Genomic DNA, 22,831 nt, shown 5'->3' with positions numbered 1-22,831 from the left:
AGTAACATGAAACCAAGGTTTCTTATTTATTTTCGATGATTAATCAGACCGGATCGGATAATTTATTTCATTGCATAGAAAATAAGCTCTGAGCTGTATTTCTACAAACAGACAAATCTAACCTTTTTCGTCTTTATTTATTGTGGTTACTATGCCATGTCGGCCTTTTGCATATACAACCCATTAACGATGGCGCAAGCGGCGAGCCCTCGCGATAGCCACGTGGCAAGCAGTGCTTGGTGGAGAAAAGGGACACGCAGGGGCATCCGCACTGGTGTCGTGTTGTAATGCTCCCTCCCTCGCACCCAGCGTCCCTCTTTCTTTCTCTCCTCCCAGTTAGGGTTCCTGTCGCCGCCGCCGACAAAATCGCCGCTCCTCCTGTCTCGCTTTCTTTCCCCCTAAACTGGCGGCTAGGGTTTTCGCCGTTATCGCCGCCGCCGCCGCCGCCTCATCCCGGCTCTTCCAACACTGGCCATTGAAGAAGGCAAGGTCTCCTCTTCGCGGCAAGGCGTGCCCTCCACCCGGCTGCGATGGTGGTGGCAGAGGAGGGGGAGGAAGGGCCAGGGAGCGCGACCTCGCCACCGAGGAGGCAGAGCGGCTGCGCGGGTTCAGGCGGAGGAAGCGCAAGGAGCTGCGTGCCCTCATCGCGGAGGTCATGCGCGAGGAGGCGGAGCGAAAGTGTGTGCTGGGTGAGTGCTTCAATGCAAGGTACCCAAATACCTGTGGAATTAGGGGCACGAACTATGTATGGTTTGATTTGACGATTCTATTGGAGATATGTGGATTTAATTGGTGCTATACATTTTGTTTTTCATTTTTGCTGCTTGCTGTATTTACTGATAGGAATGCCTAAAAATAGTCCACTTAGTACCAACTGACTGTCAATACTTTACTGACGCTAGTAGAAATACATGAAAATACTCCCCGTAGAATTTGCATGAAAGTGTCACTCATTATCGGATTTGGTTGGGAACAAGGTTTGATATACTAGAGGATGTTCAGGTTGATGCTGTCCAAAAGATAGACATGTAGTAGACACCGGGATGATATTGTGATTTTCGCTTCTGAAGCTGGCTCAACTTATTGGTAAAGTTGCCTGAGAATGCAGGACTTAATATTTACTACTGTCACTACTTTACTTGGAAGTGTCACTCTTGAATCTTGAGTTTTAATGGGATCAAGGCTTGATTTATTTGAAGAGATGCCAGATTGAAGACTAACATATAGTAGGACCACTAAAGCATCGGTAGAGTTTATGGGCACTCTAAATGATGTTCCATTAATAAAATGCCTTTAGCTCTATTTTCCATTATGGAACCGGCTGTACTTGGTGCTGCCACGAATAATGAGGACGAAGAGAACCTGACTGAAGAAAGAGTTAACTGAACAAGTTTCAGAACAAGTGCAAAGGAGATCAAAAAGGGAAAGGCATAGAGCAACATGCTACACTGGCAATGATTGGGTCAAGAGTGCTGCCTTGCTGCACATCTGCAGTGAGCTTTTGTGCTACTTTATTTTTAGTGATGATTATTGGATTTTGTTTAGGTATAATTCCAACAAGTGAACCTGGAATTGTTTGTGTTTGCAACAAATACTTATTTTTTCCGTTGACTCAAATTATGCCCCTCTGTGATCATGTGATATTTGCTACTAGAAGTTTAGTAGAACCCTTCATTTTATTTAAACTTGGCAAGAAAAGTTGTTTAATTATCTTAAAGTTGCCTCCAAGATGATTATTCAATGCATGCTGGAACAAGCTTTATCGTGATCTATCAAGCATTATGAACTCATTTGGCTTTTGTTCATGTTTTTCAGATACTTGGTCAGCCTCATGTCTAATTCCATCAGATGTATCAGCTGAATTGAGCCACTTCATGGATTATATTGGTGGCCCATGAGGTAGCCATTTTATCTGAAGATACATGTCACTTGATGTTTGGATGGAGTACATGCTACAATGTCTTCACTTTAGGATCACTCTCTAAGTTCCTAAAGTCACATACTTCCATTATTTTGCCCATGTCAAACTACTCTTTTGGTTAGCCTGATGGATAAAATGTGGCGGATAATACTTGTGACAGCAATTATTATGTTCCCATGAAATTAACCCTTTTATTCTTTGTTAGTTATCATCTAGAATACTTGTTTCATATATCTGTTCTGCCAGCTGAAATTGATCATGCTAGATAACTGCCTTTCCTACACCACAACTTCTATCCTTCTGATAGATTGTCGAAATATTTCGCCGGTTTGCTTCAAATCCTATTAATCCACCCTGAAATTACCATTTTTATCAGAATCTACACCTATCTTGCTTCAAATTGACTGCCTTTATGAAAATTTGTTCATGCCTGATAGATTAATATTCTTTCTTCTCAGTTGATCTGATAAAAAAAGACCCACCTTGTAAGATTGCCTTTATCAGAATTCTATTGATCCACCTTGTAAGACTGGCCCTTCTATGTTAATGCAAACCTATTAGTATCAATAGAACTACTAGGCTGGCTCTGCTTTTATGAACGGACACTCTTCCTAATGCAGTTATGTCGTGCCTTATATTTTTGACCACCAACATGCAACTGTCATGCATATGCGTTTGTCTTCTTGCTAAACTAAGCCTAACATGTTAACAAATACGTCAGCTTGATTACTACGCACAATCCCGCCTTAAAAGGCGCCACAACGACGCGGACGACCGTCAGTTTAAACTGAGATATGTCAGATCTGACCTTTATTTCATGACGTATTCATGTTCTTTCAGCAAAGCTGTTTTCTTAGTTCAGTCTCTGCGAGTTTTATACTTCTGCGATTCTGTATAGATTTATGCCTTTTTAATGCCTGCATCCATAGCAACCATATGCTAATTTTCTTGCATGGAAGCTGTTCTCTTTTCCTATGAAACTCGAATGCTAGTCTTTCTTTGAAAATAAATGCATCTTCCATTTTTGGATCATTATCAAAGAAGCCACACATCAGAAATACTATGAAGCAGCAGCAGCAGCATCCAGTAGGCAGTATCTCAGTTCCTTTGTGGTGGATGGATGGATGGAGGGAGGGAGGGAGGTAAGGTGAGATGAACTTGGTAGGCTACTGCGTTTGGTTTGTTTGGGTAGAAACATTCTTGACCACTGACTCATAGCTGACTTGTGATGATCTGGCAAGGAGATCTCTCTGACAATTCCAAGATGGCGTTGAAGAAGCAATCGATTGTGATGTTCTTTGTTGTATGCTATACTCGGTACTGCCAGTACTTATCTTGCACCACATTAATTCAGCTCATTGAGTTTTAATCTTTATGTCATTATATGTATTCTCTTGGTGCAAGCAGGTGTCAAAGGACAATTGCAAGACTACCATGACATGATTTGCACTGTAAGATTGATGGACCACCTATTTTGAGCAAAGTTGGACTTTTTTTAGAGGGATGCCTTTCCATGATTTATCACGTTGACGTCATGACCACAGCTCCAGTCATGGTACTTTCCTTGTGGACAAAACTTTGCTCAGCTAATCTTCGTAACCATTTTATTTAATGATATGGCATGTGGCAATTGCATATAGAAAAGGGGCTTATTCGTTCATGGAACTTGGGGAGATACGATCTTTGATATTTGAGCGTCTTAATTTTTTTCATCTTCTTGTCATGTACCATTTGAAACTACATTCTTGTATAAAGTACTTACCATTTAATGGACTTGTGTAGAATCTTGTGTGCCGAAAGAACCTCATCATTGATAAGAGCATTCTGGGCAATCATATCAGGGCCACAATTCATTTATATTAAAAGTCAGTATTTTCTTGGTTCTTCGTATGAGTGGCCATCCTATGTGATAGTCCTAATTTTACTTTTTAGACTAGACCCCGTTTGAAATATAGGAACTTCACCAAATCATTCTTTGAAATCTGTAGAGTATTTATGTTGTTTTTGCTCCAGGCATATTTTTCTACCGAGTTATTTTGGTGTTCTTATGTTCTATCTTGTATTTCAAGTTTTGTTGTAAGCTATGTGGCCGTACATACAATCGAAACTCATAATGTACTGTAACATGGCTGGTGATGGATGGTATGTCCATTAGCATCGTCGTCCTAACTGTGTTCGTAGTTTAATAATTGTGCTCCTCTGGACCGCATATGCACATTCACAGCTACATCAGCTAGACTGATACGCACAGGAACGCATAGGAGGCGCGCCCTGGGCGTGCCCAGCCACTAGTAGAAATATATAAACATATACAAGCTCCTTATCTCATAGCACTACCAAACAAAGCAGACTGTATGAATCACGTTTTGAACATCGTACTATTCTTGCTGCAGATAAAAATACACCTCGCTTATCAAACAAAATAAAAAGAACCAAAAGAGGCATTGAGTTCGACAAACCATTTATGTATAGGTGCTTAAGGAAACATTACACATTTGCCCGACAGATAAAACAACAACATAACAATACAATAATTGGCAATGACATTGTACATCTCCATTAGATACTATATATCTCCCATAGAGACGACACTTATTTATGACCAGGAATGCTATACACACATAGGCATGTTCTTGAGGACCGACCACCGCACTTGGCGCCCTGCACGACATGCAACCTATAAATACAGTATGTAATAAGAACCATGCACAGGCAAACACAGCAGGCACGCATGCATGCACTGCCGCAGTCGTCACACGTGCAGTGACACGCTCCAGGATCGACCTGGCCGGCCGGCTAGAGATCAATTCATTGTCATACCTCGGATACCTAGCGCATAAAGTCCATGATGAGATCTCGGTGCGGGTAGTCGTTCAGCAGGGAGTCTTCGTCATCCGCGTAGTGCACGGATTTAGTGTCCTCCTCATGCCCGTCCTCGTTTGCCGGTAAGGGCGCCCTGAGGGTCGGCATGGTGGTGGCAGCAGTGGCGACGGCGGAGGCGGTGGCGACGGGGGAGGAGAAAACATCGTCCCCGGTGATGGCAGAGTATAGGCTCAGCATGCGAAGCCTGTTTGGAGTGGCCTGTAGGGTGAGGTCATCGAACAGCTGTGGAGTTGAAACAACCTGCGGACGCGTCACAGGAGTGGATGGAGTGCGTTGGAAGATGCGGGGCGGCGTCCGCAGCATGGCGAAGGTCGAAGGCGGCACTGCGGTGGCAGGGAAGGCGGCGACCGGGTCCTCGCCCCTGAGCTCGTGGGTGAAGTGCGCGAAGAAGCAGATCCGACGTTGGCAGCGCGTGCCTGCCTCGCACTTGCGCGTGCGGAACCGGGACGGGTGCAGCCACAACTCGAAGACGCCGTGCGCGTAGCGGCACCTGAGCCCGCGCGCGCAGGTCGGCGGCGGGTGACCGGCGGCGGCGAGCCCGAGCTGCGCGTGCGCGTGCGCATTGGCGCGATACTCCGGGCAGGAGACGGCGACGTAGTTGAAGCGGCGCGGGTCACGGCGGCGAGCACGCTCGCCCTTGTGCGCATAGGGGCACGCCGTCCAGTCATGACTGTACGGCTGCGGGCACCGTCGCACCTTGTACTCGTACAGCCAGAAATCCTCCGACATGGACGCCCACAGCCGATGCCCATCGTGTGCCCACGCGCCCCACGTTGTTGGGTCGGTCAGCTGGTATGTGACGCTGCCGTCCGCCTGCACCACCATGTTATACATGTCCAGTTCCATGGCCGTCCTCCTTGATCTCCTTGATCAAACACAGCAAACTCTCCAAAAAATTAACAATATACTAACTAAAAACTAGAAACTCATGGACATTATAGTAGCTAGGCCATGGTTGTGAATTCTTTTTCAGGATATGGGGGATGATTTGGACTAAAAACTCTCGAGATTATATGTAGCTAGGCCATGGTTGTGAAATAATGTTGAGGATGGGATGGTTTAGACTAAGATCTCTAAGATAGCTAGGCCGAGGCTATGAATGAATGCTGAGGATGGGGATGATATGTTCTACAAATCATGCATTGTTGCGATGTATGTAGAGATGTGATCTGCGTGTACCCGACTGTGGGTATATATAGCTCTAGGGGGTGCAGTGCTAGGCATTAGGTGAGTCGGCTGTTTTGTCTTGTAGATATTTATTTTCGCTGTAAAGGTAATAAGCCGTGTGGGTGTTTGGACATTGAGTCTCTAGCAAGGCTCCCTAACTAACAACTAGATTTTGGACCCTTCCCCCCTTGGAAAGGAGACTTTGTGTGAGGGTCTAGGATATCTATCTTGTTTCGTGGTGCCAGGGAGGAGCTATTTGTCCGATGCTAATGTGATAAGATGAGTTGTGCAGACGGTGGGTGTTCATGTATCCCTTGGTGTGGTGGGCCATCTCGAGCGAGGGCATGTTTGTGTGCCTACACGAGTCATTTGGTCTAAGACCATAAATAACACCTGTGGGCTAGGTTCAATAGTAACTCCCTCAACGTCTCCAGAGATGAGCTCAAGTGTTGCAAAATGCACAGAGGCATATTGTGTAAACTTGGTAGTCCGGGTGCAAAAATCCACCACTCTCTCCTCTCCTCTTGGTCAACTGAAATTTATTTGTCGTCCCCCTGTGCTCGCTATTTGTTCATATTGTTGGGGATTTTGGCAGCAACGACTATATCAATTCGTAAATAACAAATATAGTTGTCATTTTGCGCTACTCATAACTCCACGCCTAAAATACCGCCCCTTCCCCTTCCTCATTTAGGATTTTTCATACCCATGACATTGGGTGGAATCCTGAGATTGATACCAAGTGATGCAGAGAGACATCCGATAGCCACGGGCACTACCCCTTATACTTTATCCCTTGGTCACACTCAGAAGCCTCCTTGGACATTGACACCATCACGTGAAGAAGACATTGTGTAATGTTGACCTATTGACTCATAGGTGAAATTTGAAGGAAGTGTGTTGTGCTAAATTGGTTAATGCAATGTTGGCTTTGACCTATTTGGGCGGAGGGGGCCCTATACTGTCTCAAATGGAAGGTTGGATATAAGTACTAGCTATTTTGAGAAAAAAATATAATGTGCATGCAACACAAATACACCCTAGGTTGCTTCGTGGAAATTCATGTGTGAGATTGACGTGTAATGATATGACAAACTAAACTTGATGTTTGGTAGTGGCGCCGGAAGACACAATGAAAGCGATGGTTCGCTCCTCTACGACTCCCCATTGTGATGCTTTCCACGATTTGGGGCGCGGTAGCATGCAGTAAGGTGAGGAGGCGGAGTGAGGAAGCGGGAGGGGTTGGGCATAAGATGATGCAACACTCCTCGACGATAACATGAGGAGGTGGGAGGGGTTGGGCCTAGGATGATGTGGTGATCCCCCATGGCAGCGCAAAGAGGCGGGGCTGGCTAGGCCTAGGAGGATGCGACACTCCTTGATGGCCCAGTCAGAACATTCAGATTAGGCGTCTCAAAGCCTTCGGACGATGGCAGCAACATATTCTGGTTAGGATGGTGTTGGAGATAGATTTGTGGTTCTCTAAGAAGAATGGGTTTCCCCTTTGGATTCAATTTCTCCCGCACTTTATAGCATGAACTAGTGTGTGGCATTGTGTTTTGTATCGTCTTTGTTTCTTCACGTGGACAAAAGTTAAGCAAGTTGATCTATATTTTCTAGCAGACAAATTTGAAATCACCCAAATTTGTAAATCACCGAAATTTGTTGATTTTATTGATAATTTCAGAGTGTGTCATTCTTGCTTCAACCTTTGGTGAGACGTATCTTGAGATTTGTATTAGTCCAATGAATTTTTGTGAAAAATATATACCAATAATTAATCAAATGTAATGTTGTTTTGTATGTGAAATACAGCGTGTAGTATCTTTGAAAGATTAAAGAAAAAATGAGGAATGAAAAACAAATAAACTTTGTTGGGTTTTCAATAGTGAGGAGGGTTGTATGTGGAGATGCATGTATGTGGATCCTGTTTAGTACATGCATTAAATGGCATTGAACTTTATGCTGAATGTATCTAATATTATGAAATGTGAATGAAATATGTTATTCTTGAATTCTATCAAACATATTATGGAAATGCAGTGGAAATGAATTAAATCATAATTGAATTTATCTAAAATGTACATTGAATGCTCTAAACTGTCTCTAAAATCATTCTACAATGGACCTCTGGAGTTGAGCCAAAATGTGTGTGAAATCTAAAATTTCAGATTTTTTGAGTTGTTTCTAAAATACAAGGAATCAGAATTAACATGCATTTGTGAAATCTAGTGAAAATATCTCTCGAAATGATTTTGAAATCTTGACTGGATCATGAATACATAATGACTGAAATGCGCTTAAATTTTGAATTCGAGTAAACAAATTGTGACATTTGTCGAAACAGTGAAAATGACTCTAGAGTGTTTCTTGAATAAATAAGTTTTTGAATTCAGTTAGTATGAATTTAAAATTATTGGTAGCAAGAATGCATTTGAATGTTCAAATATTGGAAAAACATTTCCAAACTTTTAGAAATGCTTTTCTAACTTACTGCCGAGGGATTTCCATTGGGTCCTAACATTGGTAAGTCAACTACGTGGATTTCTAGTCGCGGGGATGTCACGTCAAGATACTAGTAGATGAACGCAAGTAAACGGGGGCACACAATGTACCTAGGTTTAGCCCCCCAATGCAGATAAAAGTCTTTCTACATTGCTCCATTTTGTCTACATATGGGAGTATAGAGGATTAAGCTAAAACTAGGCGAAAGAGAAGTCCGCTCTACGGTGTCCTAGGTGCCTAATATACACTGGTACCATAAGGTGCTATACAAACGGTTTTTAACCTCATTTTGTGACGGCATTTGGATCCGTCGCCAAGTGAGTGTGGGCGATAGGGGGTCCTTCTCACACGACTCAGAAACCGTCAGGGATGGGCGAGCGGGTACTGACGATTGCCATAGAATAAACGTATGAGAAGTCGCCCCAGTCCCACACGTTACATTTCGATGTTATGTTTCTGATCAGAGAGACATCCCAAATAATTACGCCGTTATAGTCATATGAAAAAGGTGGACATCAATATTTAATCTGCCGATATGTTTGTGATAGATACGTTATTGCACACGGTTCAAGAATGTAAAATGTGTGCGGTGCATCTACTAATGCTAACGTGTACATTTTCATAACTGTATACGATCGGTATTCCTATCACACATGCACACTGGTTTGAAACGTGTGCCGAATTACCGTGAATTGCACACGCATATGAGACAAAACATGTGTGCGTCCGTCGGGCATCGCAAACGTTTCACGTCAAGCAACCGTCTATTTTCTTTTTTCATCGCACATGATGTTTTCTTTCTAACCGTGTGCACATTATTTTATTCGCTCTTGTACATTTTTTGGCTGTAAGTTTTTATTTGAATTGGAAAATTGAAATATGAAACATGCAATTCAAATTTTCAGCACAATGATTCAACAACGAATCCATAAATAAAATTGTCAGTACAATATGTTCAGTAATTACAGTGCAATATGTTGTAGACAACAATTAACTATGATGAACCACAATATTTACAGGCAGTAAAGATGAAGAGACAAGTGTAAATCATTTTGACTATCGATGGTGTTGAAGAAGCGAAATGCCCATAATGTGCCTTCCTGCATGCCATAGGCACAAACAACTTTTGTCCAACCCCTTGTGACGATCGCCCGCCCATCCTTCACCGTCTTCAGGAAGTCTTCTATAGCATTATCATGGTAGCATGAATTATATACTTTAACCTTAGTTTCCTCCACTCCGGTCATGTAGTTTGCAAGGTAATCATCAGTAAATAGCTTCAGAAACCACTGAAAAAAGAAAAATATCAGATCATGAGGTCTAATAGAGTAACTTGTTGTGGGCAGGGGGAAAATGCAACACATTACTTACCATCCTAAAGTTCACTGTTGTCTTAGACAAAGTGTAAATAAAGAGCTTAATTCCCATCAGTCGTTTTTTTTCGTGTAACAATCTTTCTTAATTTCCTCACTTGACACTTGTTCATGAATATTTCATTGCCCCATACGCAAAAGGGATCGAAGCGTGGATCAGTACCGCTCATATATGTACCTACAAGCAACCAGTAAATGTTAGAAGCTAAACTAAGATTGCACAAATGATGTAAAATACAACTACCTACGTTCCTAAGTATAAGTATTTTTAGAGATTTCAATATGAAATACATACGAATGTCTATAGAATTATAGATATAGTTTAGATTAGAATCTAGATCCACTCATTTTGCTCCTTATGTAGTTTATATTGGAATCTCTAGAAATACTTAAATTTAGGAATAGATGGTGTATAAGACATGGGAAGCTGCTAACCTCGACGGCAAACAACATCATCGCCCATTGTAGCCCTGTGTAAGTACATGGAAAGCAATTGTTAACTACAACAGGGTTAACATCCACCAAAAGTAGCAAATGGTAATAAATCGGCAGCATCTGTAGTGATATCTTCATTATAAAATAGTAGCACAGTAGCAAAGAGGCAGATTAAAAAATGGATACAATTGTTAATTGCGATAGACTTAATAGCATCCTAATTCATGTTTTGTAAGTTTGTAACCATTGAAATACAACTGTTTAAAAATGGATACAAATGTTAATTGCAACAGGCTTAACGGCCATTGTAACTGGTACTGATAAAGATGCAATTAGCAGAGTTAAACATCAAAAGGCATGTGCTGCTAGAGAAGATAATGGCCCACTTGTCTATAAAAAGATAGGCAAAATAGTTAAAACGTGTTAGACATGTTTACTTCATGTTTAAGACATCAACCGTACAAAACACATCCATTAATTGCAACTGGAATTGGTAAGATTGAACTGGTGAGTTCATACTTGGTAAGTCCTGAGTGGTAGTTGTTGGGGCACTTCATCTTGGCCAGAGCCCGCCCAAAGTCAGCGGCGGCGGAGTTGAGCTCTTCCTCCAGGTCGAAGCGTGGATCAGTGCCCCCAACATGTGTACATAGAAGCAAGTAAATGTTAGAAGCCAAACTAGAATTGCACAAATAATGTAAAATACTGTAAGACATGGGATGGAGCTAACCTCAACGACAAACAACAACATCGCCCATTATGGCCCCGCGTAAGTACATGGATAGGCATGTTAAGTACAACAGGATTAACATCCATTAAAAATAGCAAATGGGAAGCATCTCTAGTATATTCATTGCGGAGAGTAGCATGGTAGCAAAGGGACAGATAAAAAATGGATACAACTGTTAATTGCAATAGGCTTAACAACATCCTAAGTCATGTTTTGTAAGTTTGTAGCCATTGAAATACAACTATTTAAAAATGGATTCAATTGTTAATTACAACATGCTTACTAGCCATTGAAACCAGTACTGATAAAAATGCAATTGGTAGAGTTAAACATCACAAGGCAGGTGCTGCCAGAGCAGATAATGGCCCAGTTGTCTATAAAAGGGTAGGGAAAGTAGCTAAAACGTGTTGGACATGTTTACTAGAACATGCTTAATACATCGACCGTACAAAACATAGCCATTAATTGCAACTGGTATTGGTAAGATTGAACTGGTGAGTACATACTTGGTAAGTCCTGAGAGATAGTTGCTAGGGCACTTCATCTTGGCCAGAGCGCGCCCAAAGCCAGCGGCGACGGAGGCGAGCTGTTCCTCCAGGTCGAAGCATGAATCAGTGCCACTGACATGTGTACCTACATGCAACCAGTAAATGGTAGAAATTAAACTGCAATTGTACAAATGATGTGAAATACTCTAAGACATGGGATGCAGCTAACCTCGACGACAAACAACAACATCGGTCGTTATGACCCTGCGTAAGTACATGGACAGGCATGTTAAGTACAATAGGGTTAGCATCCACCAAAAATAGCAAATGAGCAGCATCTCTAGTGATATCCCGAGTCATGTATTGTAAGTTTGTTGCTGGTATTGGTGAAATTGAACCGGACAATTAATACTTGAACATCACACAGTGTGCAGTACTGAAATAAACAAGGCAGGAACATGCTTCATACATCAACCGTACAAAACATAGCCATTGCAAGTGATATTGGTAAGATTTAGCTGGGCAGGTCATACCTGTTAAGTCCTTGGGGGTAGTTGTCGGGGCACTTCTTCTGGGCTAGAGCCTGCGCCATGTCGGCGGCGGCGGAGGTAGGTGTTCCTCCGGGTCAACACGCACATCGGCCATCGCGCCATGGACCGCCATTAGCTCCTCGACCTCCACGTGATATGTGGTTGGGCTTGCACGACGATGCTCTGGAGGTAGGACGATGGGGATTTGGAGGCATGAGGATGTTTCACAGGCTCCATTTAAGCAATCAGGCCGAGGCCGTGATAGAGATCGGTGGGTTACCTGACTGGATCCGAGCAGAACATAGATGTGGTTGAAGCTATGGTTGCAGCGATGGCGGTTTGAGCCGCCGGTAGGGGGAGGCAGCGGGGGGCGTTGTTGGTGGGAGATACTTAGGAAATTTGATGGATGGGGATGTGGTTGGAGTAATAAATTCTAAAATTGCGCGGCTAATGAAAATTTAGCTGCGAAACTTGAAACTTGGGCGGGGGAAACACACAACGCAGACGAAGCGCGTAAAATACTCGTGTGCGAGAAAACAGAAAATTGGCAGATCCCGTCTCCAAAAAAATTTACATGTGTAATCAATTTTTTTCGGTCAATGATAGACCTGGTTTATTAGGAACTATCACACAAGTAACTGACTTATGGATCATTTACGAAAAAAACGCACAAGGGTACGACATAGAAACCATGTGTTTTGTGATCTTCTAATGATTAATGCAAAAAAGCACACGGGCACACATGCTAATCAATGCTCAAAGCCCTCAAAGGATGCTCTTACTGACATTGTACGTTAATACTACAAACTTAAAGTACTACTGATAATTTGCTCTAATACTACAAACTTAAACTACTTCTCACATGCTGCCATTGGGGCATGCTTGGCCAGACGCCGGCGTTCTTCTTCCCGGCCTTGTAGGCGGCAACCCACCGTGCTTCGTTCTCCGCCAAGCTATCCTCACCATGGCGTGCGGCCTCTTCTTTCTTGCGGCGGCAGGATTCTCTTTTCTTGATTGCTTTCTGCCTTTTTTGATCCACTTGTGTGGCTTTGGCCACCTCTAGATCCACTGCCCATTCGGCCATGGCAGCCTCAAAGTCCGCCCACGTAATTGTGTGGCCGCAGGTGGTGATGAACTCGGACACGGCGAGATGCCATCGCTTCCTTACCATGTGTGCGGTCGCGGGCGGCGAGGAACGCGGCGCGGCGGGATGCCATCGTTTCCTTACCAGTTACTGTGCGCTGCGGTGCCATGAGCGACGCTTGGAGAGAGCTCTGGGATGGAGGGGCCGGGCAGCCATACAGTGCGGTGGTTTTTAAGAGCTCAACGACAAACGACAAAGGAAATTTGGCTTCCCTTACAATTTTGCTCGTTCATTATCGCACACGGTTCATCTCCATCACTTCCAAAAATAGTGTGCACTGAGGCTATTGTGTGTTGCGTTATGATTGGCCGGAACCCCAGCCATGCGGATCGCATGTGTGCGCCATTGGATGCGCCACGATCAAGCGACAATCCACGTCCCTGACATCACATCGCCAAATGCCTAGAAAATGCACATAATCCCCTAAATATGGTAAATGAGCCCGAAAAAATGCCAAAGTTTAACACGGTGATTTGCGGGGTGTATGTTCTTTGCATAAAAAAAACTCCAGGGCAAAGAACAAAGAAAATTTGAATTCCCCTTCAATCTTGGTGATTTCCCCCTCAAAAGCATGGAACTTCCCCGGATATGGTTCGATTTATGAAGGGCGTGCATGACGACATAAGCCAAACCTTCTCAATTTTTTACCAGGGCATGGTGAGGTCATACCATGGCACCATGCCAGGCGTCATGTTTTTCAAGCATTTATTTCATTTTTTCTATAGTTGAAAACCCAATAAACAAACGTTTATGGTTGACTATTGCCACACATTTCATTGAAATATCTGTCCATTCCTTGTAAAAGGCATGAGAATTTAATATATGGCACGGGCATTGTTTTCCTGGCCATTCTTGGGCATCCTTTCATGCACCGATTGTTTGAACTTGAATTATGTGCATTAATGCCTAGAAAATGCACACAATCCCCTAAATATGGTAAATGAACCCGGAAAAGTGTCAAATTTGAACGCGGTGATTTGCAGGGTGTATGTTCATCGTAGAAAAAAACTCATGAACAAAGGACAAACGAAATTTGGATCCCCTTCAATCTTGATGGTTTCCCCCTCGAAACCATGAAACTTCCTCGGTGATGGTTCGATTTATGAAAGGCGTGCATGACGACATAAAGAAAACATTCTCAAATTTTTACCAGGGCACTGTGAGGCCATAAAATGGAACCACGCCAGGCGTCATGTTTTCCAAGCATGTATTTCATTTTTTTTATAGTTGTTAACCCAGTAAACGATGCGTTTATGGTTGACTATTGCCACAAATTTCCTTAAAATATCTGCCTATTCCTTGTAAAAGGCATGAGAATGTACTAAATAGCATGAGCATGGTTTTGCAGACCGTTCTTGTGCACCGTTTCATGCACCGATTGTTCGAATTTGAATTATGTGCATTAATGCCTCGAAAATGCAAACAATCCCCTAAATATGGTAAATGAGCCCGAAAAAATGTCAAATTTGAACATGTTGCATCTGAGGCAGTATGTTGATCATTGGAAAAAATGGAATGACAAACTAGGATGGAAATTAGGATTCCCCTTCAGTCTTGGTGATTTCCCTCTCGAAATCATAGAACTTCCTCGGTGATGGTTAGATTTATGAAGAGCGTGCATGACGACATTAATCAAACCTTCTCAGCTTTTAACTAGGGCATGGTGAGGCCATTCCATTCCATGCTGGCACCATGCCTGGCGTCATGTTTTTCAAGCACGTATTTCATTTTTCTATAGTTGCTAACCAAGTAAATGACGCGCTTTGGTTGACTATTGCCACACATTCCCTTGAAATCTCTGCCAATTCCCTGTAAAAGGCTTGACAATTTGCTAAATACCACGATTATGGTTTTTCGAGACCGTTCGTGTGCACCTTTTCATGCACCGATTGTTTGAATTTGAATTATGTGGATTAATGCCTAGGAAATGCACATAATCCCCTAATACGGTAAATGAGCCTGATAAAATGCCAAATTTGAGCATGTTGCATTCGAGGGGGTATGTTGATTGTAGAAAAAACTGAATGACAAGCTAGGAAGGAAATTTTGATTTCCGACCCCTTCAATCTTGGTGATTCCCCTCGAAACCATGAAATTTCCTCGGTGATGGTTCGATTTATGAATGGCGTGCATGACGACATAAGACAAACATTCTCAATGTTTTACCAGGGCATGGTGAGGCCATACCATGGCACCACACTAGGGGTCATGTTTTCCAAGCATATATTTTATTTTTGTATAGTACCCAGTAAACACATTTCCTTGAAATATCTGCCCATTCCTTGTAAAAGGCATGAGAATTTACTAAATAGCACGACCATTCCTTGTAAAAGGCATGGGAATTTACTAAATAGCATGACCATGGTTTTCCAGACCATTCTCGTGCACCTTTTCAAGCATCGATTGTTTTAATTTGAATTATGTGCATTAATGCCTAGAAATTCCACATAATCCCCTAAATATTGTAAATGAACCCGGAAAAGTGCCAAATTTGAACACGGTGATTTGCAGGGTTTATGTTTATCGTTGAAAAAAAATCATGGACAAAAGGCAAAGGAAATTTGGGTTCCCATTCAATCTCAGTGATTTACTATCGCACATGATTCATCTCTTCACTCACACATGCAAAAGGAAAAAGAAAACCCTTGCCCCCTTCGTCCCCACCCACTCACCGCAGACTCCTCCGCAACTCTGCACCTCATAAACTTCTATCGCAGCGGTCACCCTAAGCTCGACGGCGCTGTTGTCCGTGGGCGGAGGTCGCGCTCCAAATTCTACCGCTTTCCGCCGCCTATCTACACACACATTCTATACTCTGGTCGACTGGGGTTTTCTGCGGGATTGGGCCAGGGATTTTTCCCATGGAGAAGGTAATCAACTTAGCAAAACATTCACTCATCTCTTATCGCAGTCCGTCCGTCGCTGTTAATCAACCGGCAGAAATCGCCATGGAATCATTTTCGTTCTAGTTTATTCGTGGATGTTCATTCATGTGTCCACAGTGCAAGCACAAATCGGGCAAGTGTGGTCGTGGCTAGTCGGAAACGAAGTTCTATCTCACCATTCCGGATGACTTCAAGGAGCGCTTAGTATGTTCAATCTCAACCTACCACGGTTGGCATGGCCTAAATATGTGAACATATACCGTCTGTTGTACATTATCAATATATTTGCATAAAATCTTTGTTACATTATCTATTTTTAATTATATATTTTTGTACTTTGCTTTCATCTATATATTGATCTGATCTATCAATTACTCCCACATTTGCATCTTGCTCTGTTATTTCAATATATCTAATTTATGATCTTAGTTTTCAATTCAAGCAGTACATCCCTTGCTTTGCAAGAACAGGAGTAGAAGGAAATCTTGGGCTTTACTTTGTTGATGACTCCCAGGATGTCATATTGACAATGCATCATGGACATACAATGACGGTTAGCATAAAACTTGATAAAGATGGTCTCTCCTATTTTAATGCGGACCTTTGGAGAAAAATGTCTATGTGTTATGAACTGGAAGCTGGCAATAAAATTCTAGTGCGTGCACCACAACCTGGTCTAATTAAGATGGATGTTTACTTCCCCAACGTCATCAGCTGATCAAAGTCTGGTCAAGGTTAGTGTCCTTTCAAATTTCTCTATGCTGTCATATTACTTAGCAAAATCAGGGTACTTGTTCTGACTAATTGACCACTATTTAAGCAACCAATTGTGATTTCATTTTCTAACTCTGTTCCTAGGCAGTAACAAATTCTATTTACCAAATTATGCGCACTATATATTCTTCTGCCATGTTCGGAATAAATAATACCTTTCCACCTTTTAAGCAGGATATGTTGGATGCATAGGGAACGATTTGTATGTTACTAAGCGTACCAAATTTCATTGGAAGGATTTGAAACATGTCATAAACTTTGTTGATAATCTGACAGAGATAACACAACATATGAATGCTGGATTTTGGATGGGATTAATTATACCTATGGTGCACACATTGAACAAGACCAATTATGAGCACAAAACACTGGAAAAAAGTCTTATTTTAATGTTGATGCGCATAAACTATATATATCTTCAATGATATGTTACAATTGGTTTTTATTCTACATTTCAACAGAAGTTGCCCGTTGTAGCAGTTCCTGGATCTATTTCCTGGCGTGGTCGAATTACACTTGTGCCCGCTAATAACGCCAAAGTGATTGCAAGGTACTGCATTTCCCATAGAAATGGAATAATTCAAATTAACAAGTTCTCGCTTGTCGTGGCAATGCATCCATAGTGGAAAATTGGAGACACTGTTCTACTCATGCTCTACGAAGGCACAAGAGGGCTCTTCCTTTTCATTGACGAGATGCTGAGTCACCGTGGTCAAGCTGCTTCCAGCGGATAGTTGTGGTTGTTGGCCCTCAGCCTCTTAAAATGTGCTAGCTGTTATTATGTTAAGTATGTAGATATGGACCATATGGTTGTTGGCCATTAACCTCTTAAAATGTGATAGTTGTTACTATGTTAAGTATCTAGATATGGACCATATGGCTGTCAAAACCGTGTTATGAAGATCCTCCTTTTGTCAAATAGTGTAACCACTATATATATGTTACTCAAATCACTAGTAGAAAAAGGGGCAAATCTGAGAAACATTAGTACCGGTTTGCATATGAGCCGGCACTAATGTGTCCATTAGTGCCGGTTCACATGACTAGGCGGGAGGAGATCTTTAGTACCGGTTCAATGCGAACCTTTAGTACCGGTTCGTGGCACGAACCGCTAGTAAAGAGGTTGTGGCAGGGCTATTTTTAGTCCCACCTTGCTCCCCTAGCAAGATTTTGACCACCTTAAATATGTTACTTCTCAAACTATCACAAGCATTTGGTCTTCATTGAACTCTATGTGTAGGATCTGTGGCTGCAATAGGAGTCTTCGCCGGTTCTTAAATCGGTGGTAGATTCCTATTGACAATTTAGATTCTATACAAAAAGATCATTGATGATCAATGTATTTTTTATGTACATCTCTGTAGCAGTAGCACGTTTTGGCTGAAAGGCGTTACTGATCAATGTATTTTTTCTGCGTTCAGATGCACAATTTAAATATGTTACTTCTCAAACTATCACAAGCATTTGGTTTTCATTGAAATCTATGTATGCTTTGGTCTTCATTGAACTCTATGTGTATAATTTGTGGACTCAATATGAGTCTTCACCGGTTTCTAAACCGTTGAGGACTCATATTGACAATTCAGATTGTACACAAAAAGATCATTGATAATCAATGTATTTTTGATGTATATTTTTACATGTGTACAAACTGGACAATCTCTTTCGAAGTATCAGGGTTTCGGACGAGAACTCATCAGTTACACGGGCACTTCATTTTTTAACTTATTTGAACTCCAGACTTTTTTTGAGCCGGCATTATGCAGCATTCGAAGCGACGTCATCAATTTCCAACATGTTCTGACATCATTTGCTATTTTTCAGTCACCAATTTGTTTAGATCAGAGCTAAATGACCGTGAAAAAGAAAATCACTACAAAACAAACTCTGAAAATGTTGAAGGTATCATCATTTCACCCGCATAGCATGTGCGAAAGAGTATAGAGGGTCACGGCAAAAACTGGACGAACTTTGTGTACAAACTGTACAATCTCTTTCTGAGTATCAGTGTTTCGGACGAAAAAAACCATATAAAGCAAAAATATTCACAAAGAAACTAAATACAACAAAAAAACTTCTCAGAAATAAATAGAAGAAAAAAATAAAGCAGAAAAGAAAAAACTATATAAAAAAATTACTCAAAAATAAATAGAAGAAAATAAATAATGCAGAAAAGAAAAAAAATTATATAAAGCAAAAATATTCACAAAGAAATTAAATACAGCAAAAAAAACTAATCAGAAATAAATAGAAGAAAAAAATAAAGCAGAAAGAAAAAACTATATAAAAAAATTACTTAAAATTAAATAGAAGAAAAGAAATAATGTAGAAAAGAAAAAAATTATATAAAAAATTGTTGGGGCGCTGCACGGTGGGCCTGCCTCACCTAGGGTGTGCAAATTGAGGCCCAGAAGGGCCGGCAGGATCACAGGGCAGCGCACCCTAGTTAAGCCCAGAAGCCTGCTAGTTCGAAAGGGCAGCCACGGCTGGGTTTATAAACCAGTGCGGCTGCCCTTCGCTCGGCGAGGTGGGACTAAAAATAGTGCACTGCGGGTGGCAACGCACGACCATTAGTACCGGTTGGTGGCTCCAACCGGTACTAATGTGTTGCCCTTTAGTACCGGTTGGAGCCACCAACCGGTACTAAAGGCCCTCATTTCCCGCCGCTTGGGCTGGCCAAAATTGGCCTTTAGTACCGGTTGGTGGCTCCAACCGGTACTAAAGGCCCCTCCTATATATACTACACTTACGAAAAACCAGTTCCATCATCGACCACTTCGTCTCCATGACGCGACATCGATCTATCGCCGACGCCGCCGCCGCCGCACTGTCGCCCTCGATCGCCGCCCCCGTCGCACGTCGTCGCCGTCCCCGCCGCCCTCGCCGCGCCCCCCGCCGTCCGTCGTCACCGCCGCCCCCGCGCCACCCGTCGTCGCCGTCCCCGCCGCCCCCACCGCCCGTCATTGCCGCCCCCACCGCCCGTACGCCCGCTCGATCTTACCCGCACACACACATACACACACACACATACACACACACACGCATACACACACACACACACACTACACACACATGTACGTATACACATACACACACATACACACAGTACTATACACACACATTTTTTTATTTTTTATTTTCTATTGTTTAGATGAATTAATTAATATAACTAGTTTATTTTTAGAATGTTAGAATGTTAATGTCAGATGAATTAGAACTAGTTTATTTTTAGTAAGAAAATTTAGGTATATGAGATTATTCGAACTAGTTGAATTAATATAACTAGTTTATTTTTAGTAAGAAAATTTAGGTATATGAGATTATTTGAACTAGTTGAATTAATATAACTAGTTTATTTTTAGTAAATGCTTAGTTGAACTAGTTGAATTAATAGAACTAGTTTATTTTTAGTAAGAAAATTTACGTATATGAGATTATTTGAACTAGTTGAATTAATATAACTAGTTTATTTTTAGTAAGAAATTTAGGTATATGAGATTATTTGAACTAGTTGAATTAATATAACTAGTTTATTTTTAGTAAATGCTTAGTTGAACTAGTTGAATTAATAGAACTAGTTTATTTTTACTAAGAAAATTTAGGTATATGAGATTATTTGAACTAGTTGAATTAATATAACTAGTTTATTTTTAGTAAGAAATTTAGGTATATGAGATTATTTGAACTAGTTGAATTAATATAACTAGTTTATTTTTAGTAAATGCTTAGTTGAACTAGTTGAATTAATAGAACAAGTTTATTTTTAGTAAGAAAATTTAGGTATATGAGATTATTTGAACTAATTAAAATTTAGGTATACGAGATTTTAATAGAACTAGTTTATTTTAGTAAGAAAATTAATAGAACAAGTTTATTTTTAGTAAATGCTTAGTTGAATTAGTTGAACTAATATAAGTAGTTGAATTAGTTGAATTAATTGAATTAGTAAGTGTTTAATGTTTTACCTATATGAACAGAAGTTGCTCGTTGTAGCAGTTCCTGGATCTATTTCCTGGCGTGGTCGAATTACACTTGTGCCCGCTAATAACGCCAAAGTGATTGCAAGGTACTGCATTTCCCATAGAAATGGAACAATTCAAATTAACAAGTTCTCGCTTGTCGTGGCAATGCATCCATAGTGGAAAATTGGAGACACTGTTCTACTCATGCTCTACGAAGGCACAAGAGGGCTCTTCCTTTTCATTGACGAGATGCTGAGTCACTGTGGTCAAGCTGCTTCCAGCGGATAGTTGTGGTTGTTGGACCTCAGCCTCTTAAAATGTGCTAGCTGTTATTATGTTAAGTATGTAGATATGGACCATATGGTTGTTGGCCATTAACCTCTTAAAATGTGATAGTTGTTACTATGTTAAGTATCTAGATATGGACCATATGGTTGTCAAAACCGTGTTACGAAGATCCTCCTTTTGTCAAATAGTGTAACCACTATATATATGTTACTCAAATCACTAGTAGAAAAAGGGGCAAATCTGAGAAACATTAGTACCGGTTTGCATATGAGCCGGCACTAATGTGTCCATTAGTGCCGGTTCACATGACTAGGCGGGAGGAGATCTTTAGTACCGGTTCAATGCGAACCTTTAGTACCGGTTCGTGGCACGAACCGCTAGTAAAGAGGTTGTGGCAGGGCTATTTTTAGTCCCACCTTGCTCCCCTAGCAAGATTTTGACCACCTTAAATATGTTACTTCTCAAACTATCACAAGCATTTGGTCTTCATTAAACTCTATGTGTAGGATCTGTGGCTGCAATAGGAGTCTTCGCCGGTTCTTAAATCGGTGGTAGATTCCTATTGACAATTTAGATTCTATACAAAAAGATCATTGATGATCAATGTATTTTTATGTACATCTCTGTAGCAGTAGCGCGTTTTGGCTGAAAGGCGTTACTGATCAATGTATTTTTTCTGCGTTCAGATGCACAATTTAAATATGTTACTTCTCAAAATATCACAAGCATTTGGTCTTCATTGAACTCTATGTATGCTTTGGTCTTCATTGAACTCTATGTGTATAATTTGTGGACTCAATATGAGTCTTCACCGGTTTCTAAACCGTTGAGGACTCATATTGACAATTCAGATTGTACACAAAAAGATCATTGATAATCAATGTATTTTTGATGTATATTTTTACATGTGTACAAACTGGACAATCTCTTTCGGAGTATCAGGGTTTCAGACGAGAACTCATCAGTTACACGGGCACTTCATTTTTTTAACTTATTTGAACTCCAGACTTTTTTTGAGCCGGCATTATGCAGCATTCGAAGCGACATCATCAATTTCCAACATGTTCTGACATCATTTGCTATTTTTCAGTCACCGATTTGTTTAGATCAGAGCTAAATGACCGTGAAAAAGAAAATCACTACAAAACAAACTCTAAAAATGTTGAAGGTATCATCATTTCACCCGCATAGCATGTGCGAAAGAGTATAGAGGGTCACGGCAAAAACTGGACGAACTTTGTGTACAAACTGTACAATCTCTTTCTGAGTATCAGTGTCTCGGACGAAAAAAACTATATAAAGCAAAAATATTCATAAAGAAACTAAATACAACAAAAAAACTTCTCAGAAATAAATAGAAGAAAAAAATAAAGCAGAAAAGAAAAAACTATATAAAAAATTACTCAAAAATAAATAGAAGAAAATAAATAATGCAGAAAAGAAAAAAATTATATAAAGCAAAAATATTCACAAAGAAATTAAATACAGCAAAAAAAACTAATCAGAAAAAAATAGAAGAAAAAAATAAAGCAGAAAGAAAAAAACTATATAAAAAAATTACTTAAAATTAAATAGAAGAAAATAAATAATGTAGAAAAGAAAAAAATTATATAAAAAATTGTTGGGGCGCTGCCCGGTGGGCCTGCCTGACCTAGGGTGTGCAAATTGAGGCCCAGAAGGGCCGGCAGGCTCACAGGGCAGCGCGCCCTAGTTAAGCCCAGAAGCCTGCTAGTTCGAAAGGGCAGCCAC

The 22,831-nt window shown here is 41.1% G+C and overlaps 1 protein-coding gene and 1 long non-coding RNA gene across 7 annotated transcripts; one reads left to right on the top strand and one right to left on the bottom strand.

Annotated features, from left to right (window-relative positions):
* The first annotated feature begins 307 nt into the window (after nt 1–307).
* On the top strand, nt 308–3,756 carry LOC123043791 (uncharacterized). Of its 6 annotated transcripts, none has more exons than XR_006419580.1 (4): nt 308–689; nt 1,816–1,899; nt 2,963–3,238; nt 3,329–3,756. It is a non-coding gene; the product is annotated as an uncharacterized lncRNA (long non-coding RNA). The 6 variants fall into 6 exon arrangements; XR_006419576.1 differs by having other exon boundaries at nt 2,643–3,238; XR_006419578.1 differs by having other exon boundaries at nt 308–708; nt 2,643–3,238.
* Nucleotides 3,757–4,370: 614 nt separating this feature from the next.
* LOC123043790 (zinc finger CCCH domain-containing protein 10-like) lies at nt 4,371–5,982 on the bottom strand. Its single transcript, XM_044466367.1, has 2 exons — nt 4,742–5,982; nt 4,371–4,582 (listed from the first exon to the last, which is right to left on the bottom strand). Exon 1 carries the CDS (start codon nt 5,648–5,650, stop codon nt 4,751–4,753), a length of 900 nt encoding a protein of 299 aa, XP_044322302.1. The 5' UTR covers nt 5,651–5,982; the 3' UTR covers nt 4,371–4,582; nt 4,742–4,750.
* Between the last annotated feature and the right edge of the window lie 16,849 nt (nt 5,983–22,831).

Source organism: Triticum aestivum, chromosome 2B (genome assembly GCF_018294505.1).
Source record: "Triticum aestivum cultivar Chinese Spring chromosome 2B, IWGSC CS RefSeq v2.1, whole genome shotgun sequence".
Taxonomy (NCBI): domain Eukaryota; kingdom Viridiplantae; phylum Streptophyta; class Magnoliopsida; order Poales; family Poaceae; genus Triticum; species Triticum aestivum.
This window is presented reverse-complemented; position numbering and strand designations above follow the sequence as displayed.

Bases quoted from the DNA above. Each gene is read 5' to 3' on its own strand.
- LOC123043790 (XM_044466367.1), bottom strand. From the start codon at position 5,650: ATGGAACTGGACATGTATAACATGGTGGTGCAGGCGGACGGCAGCGTC.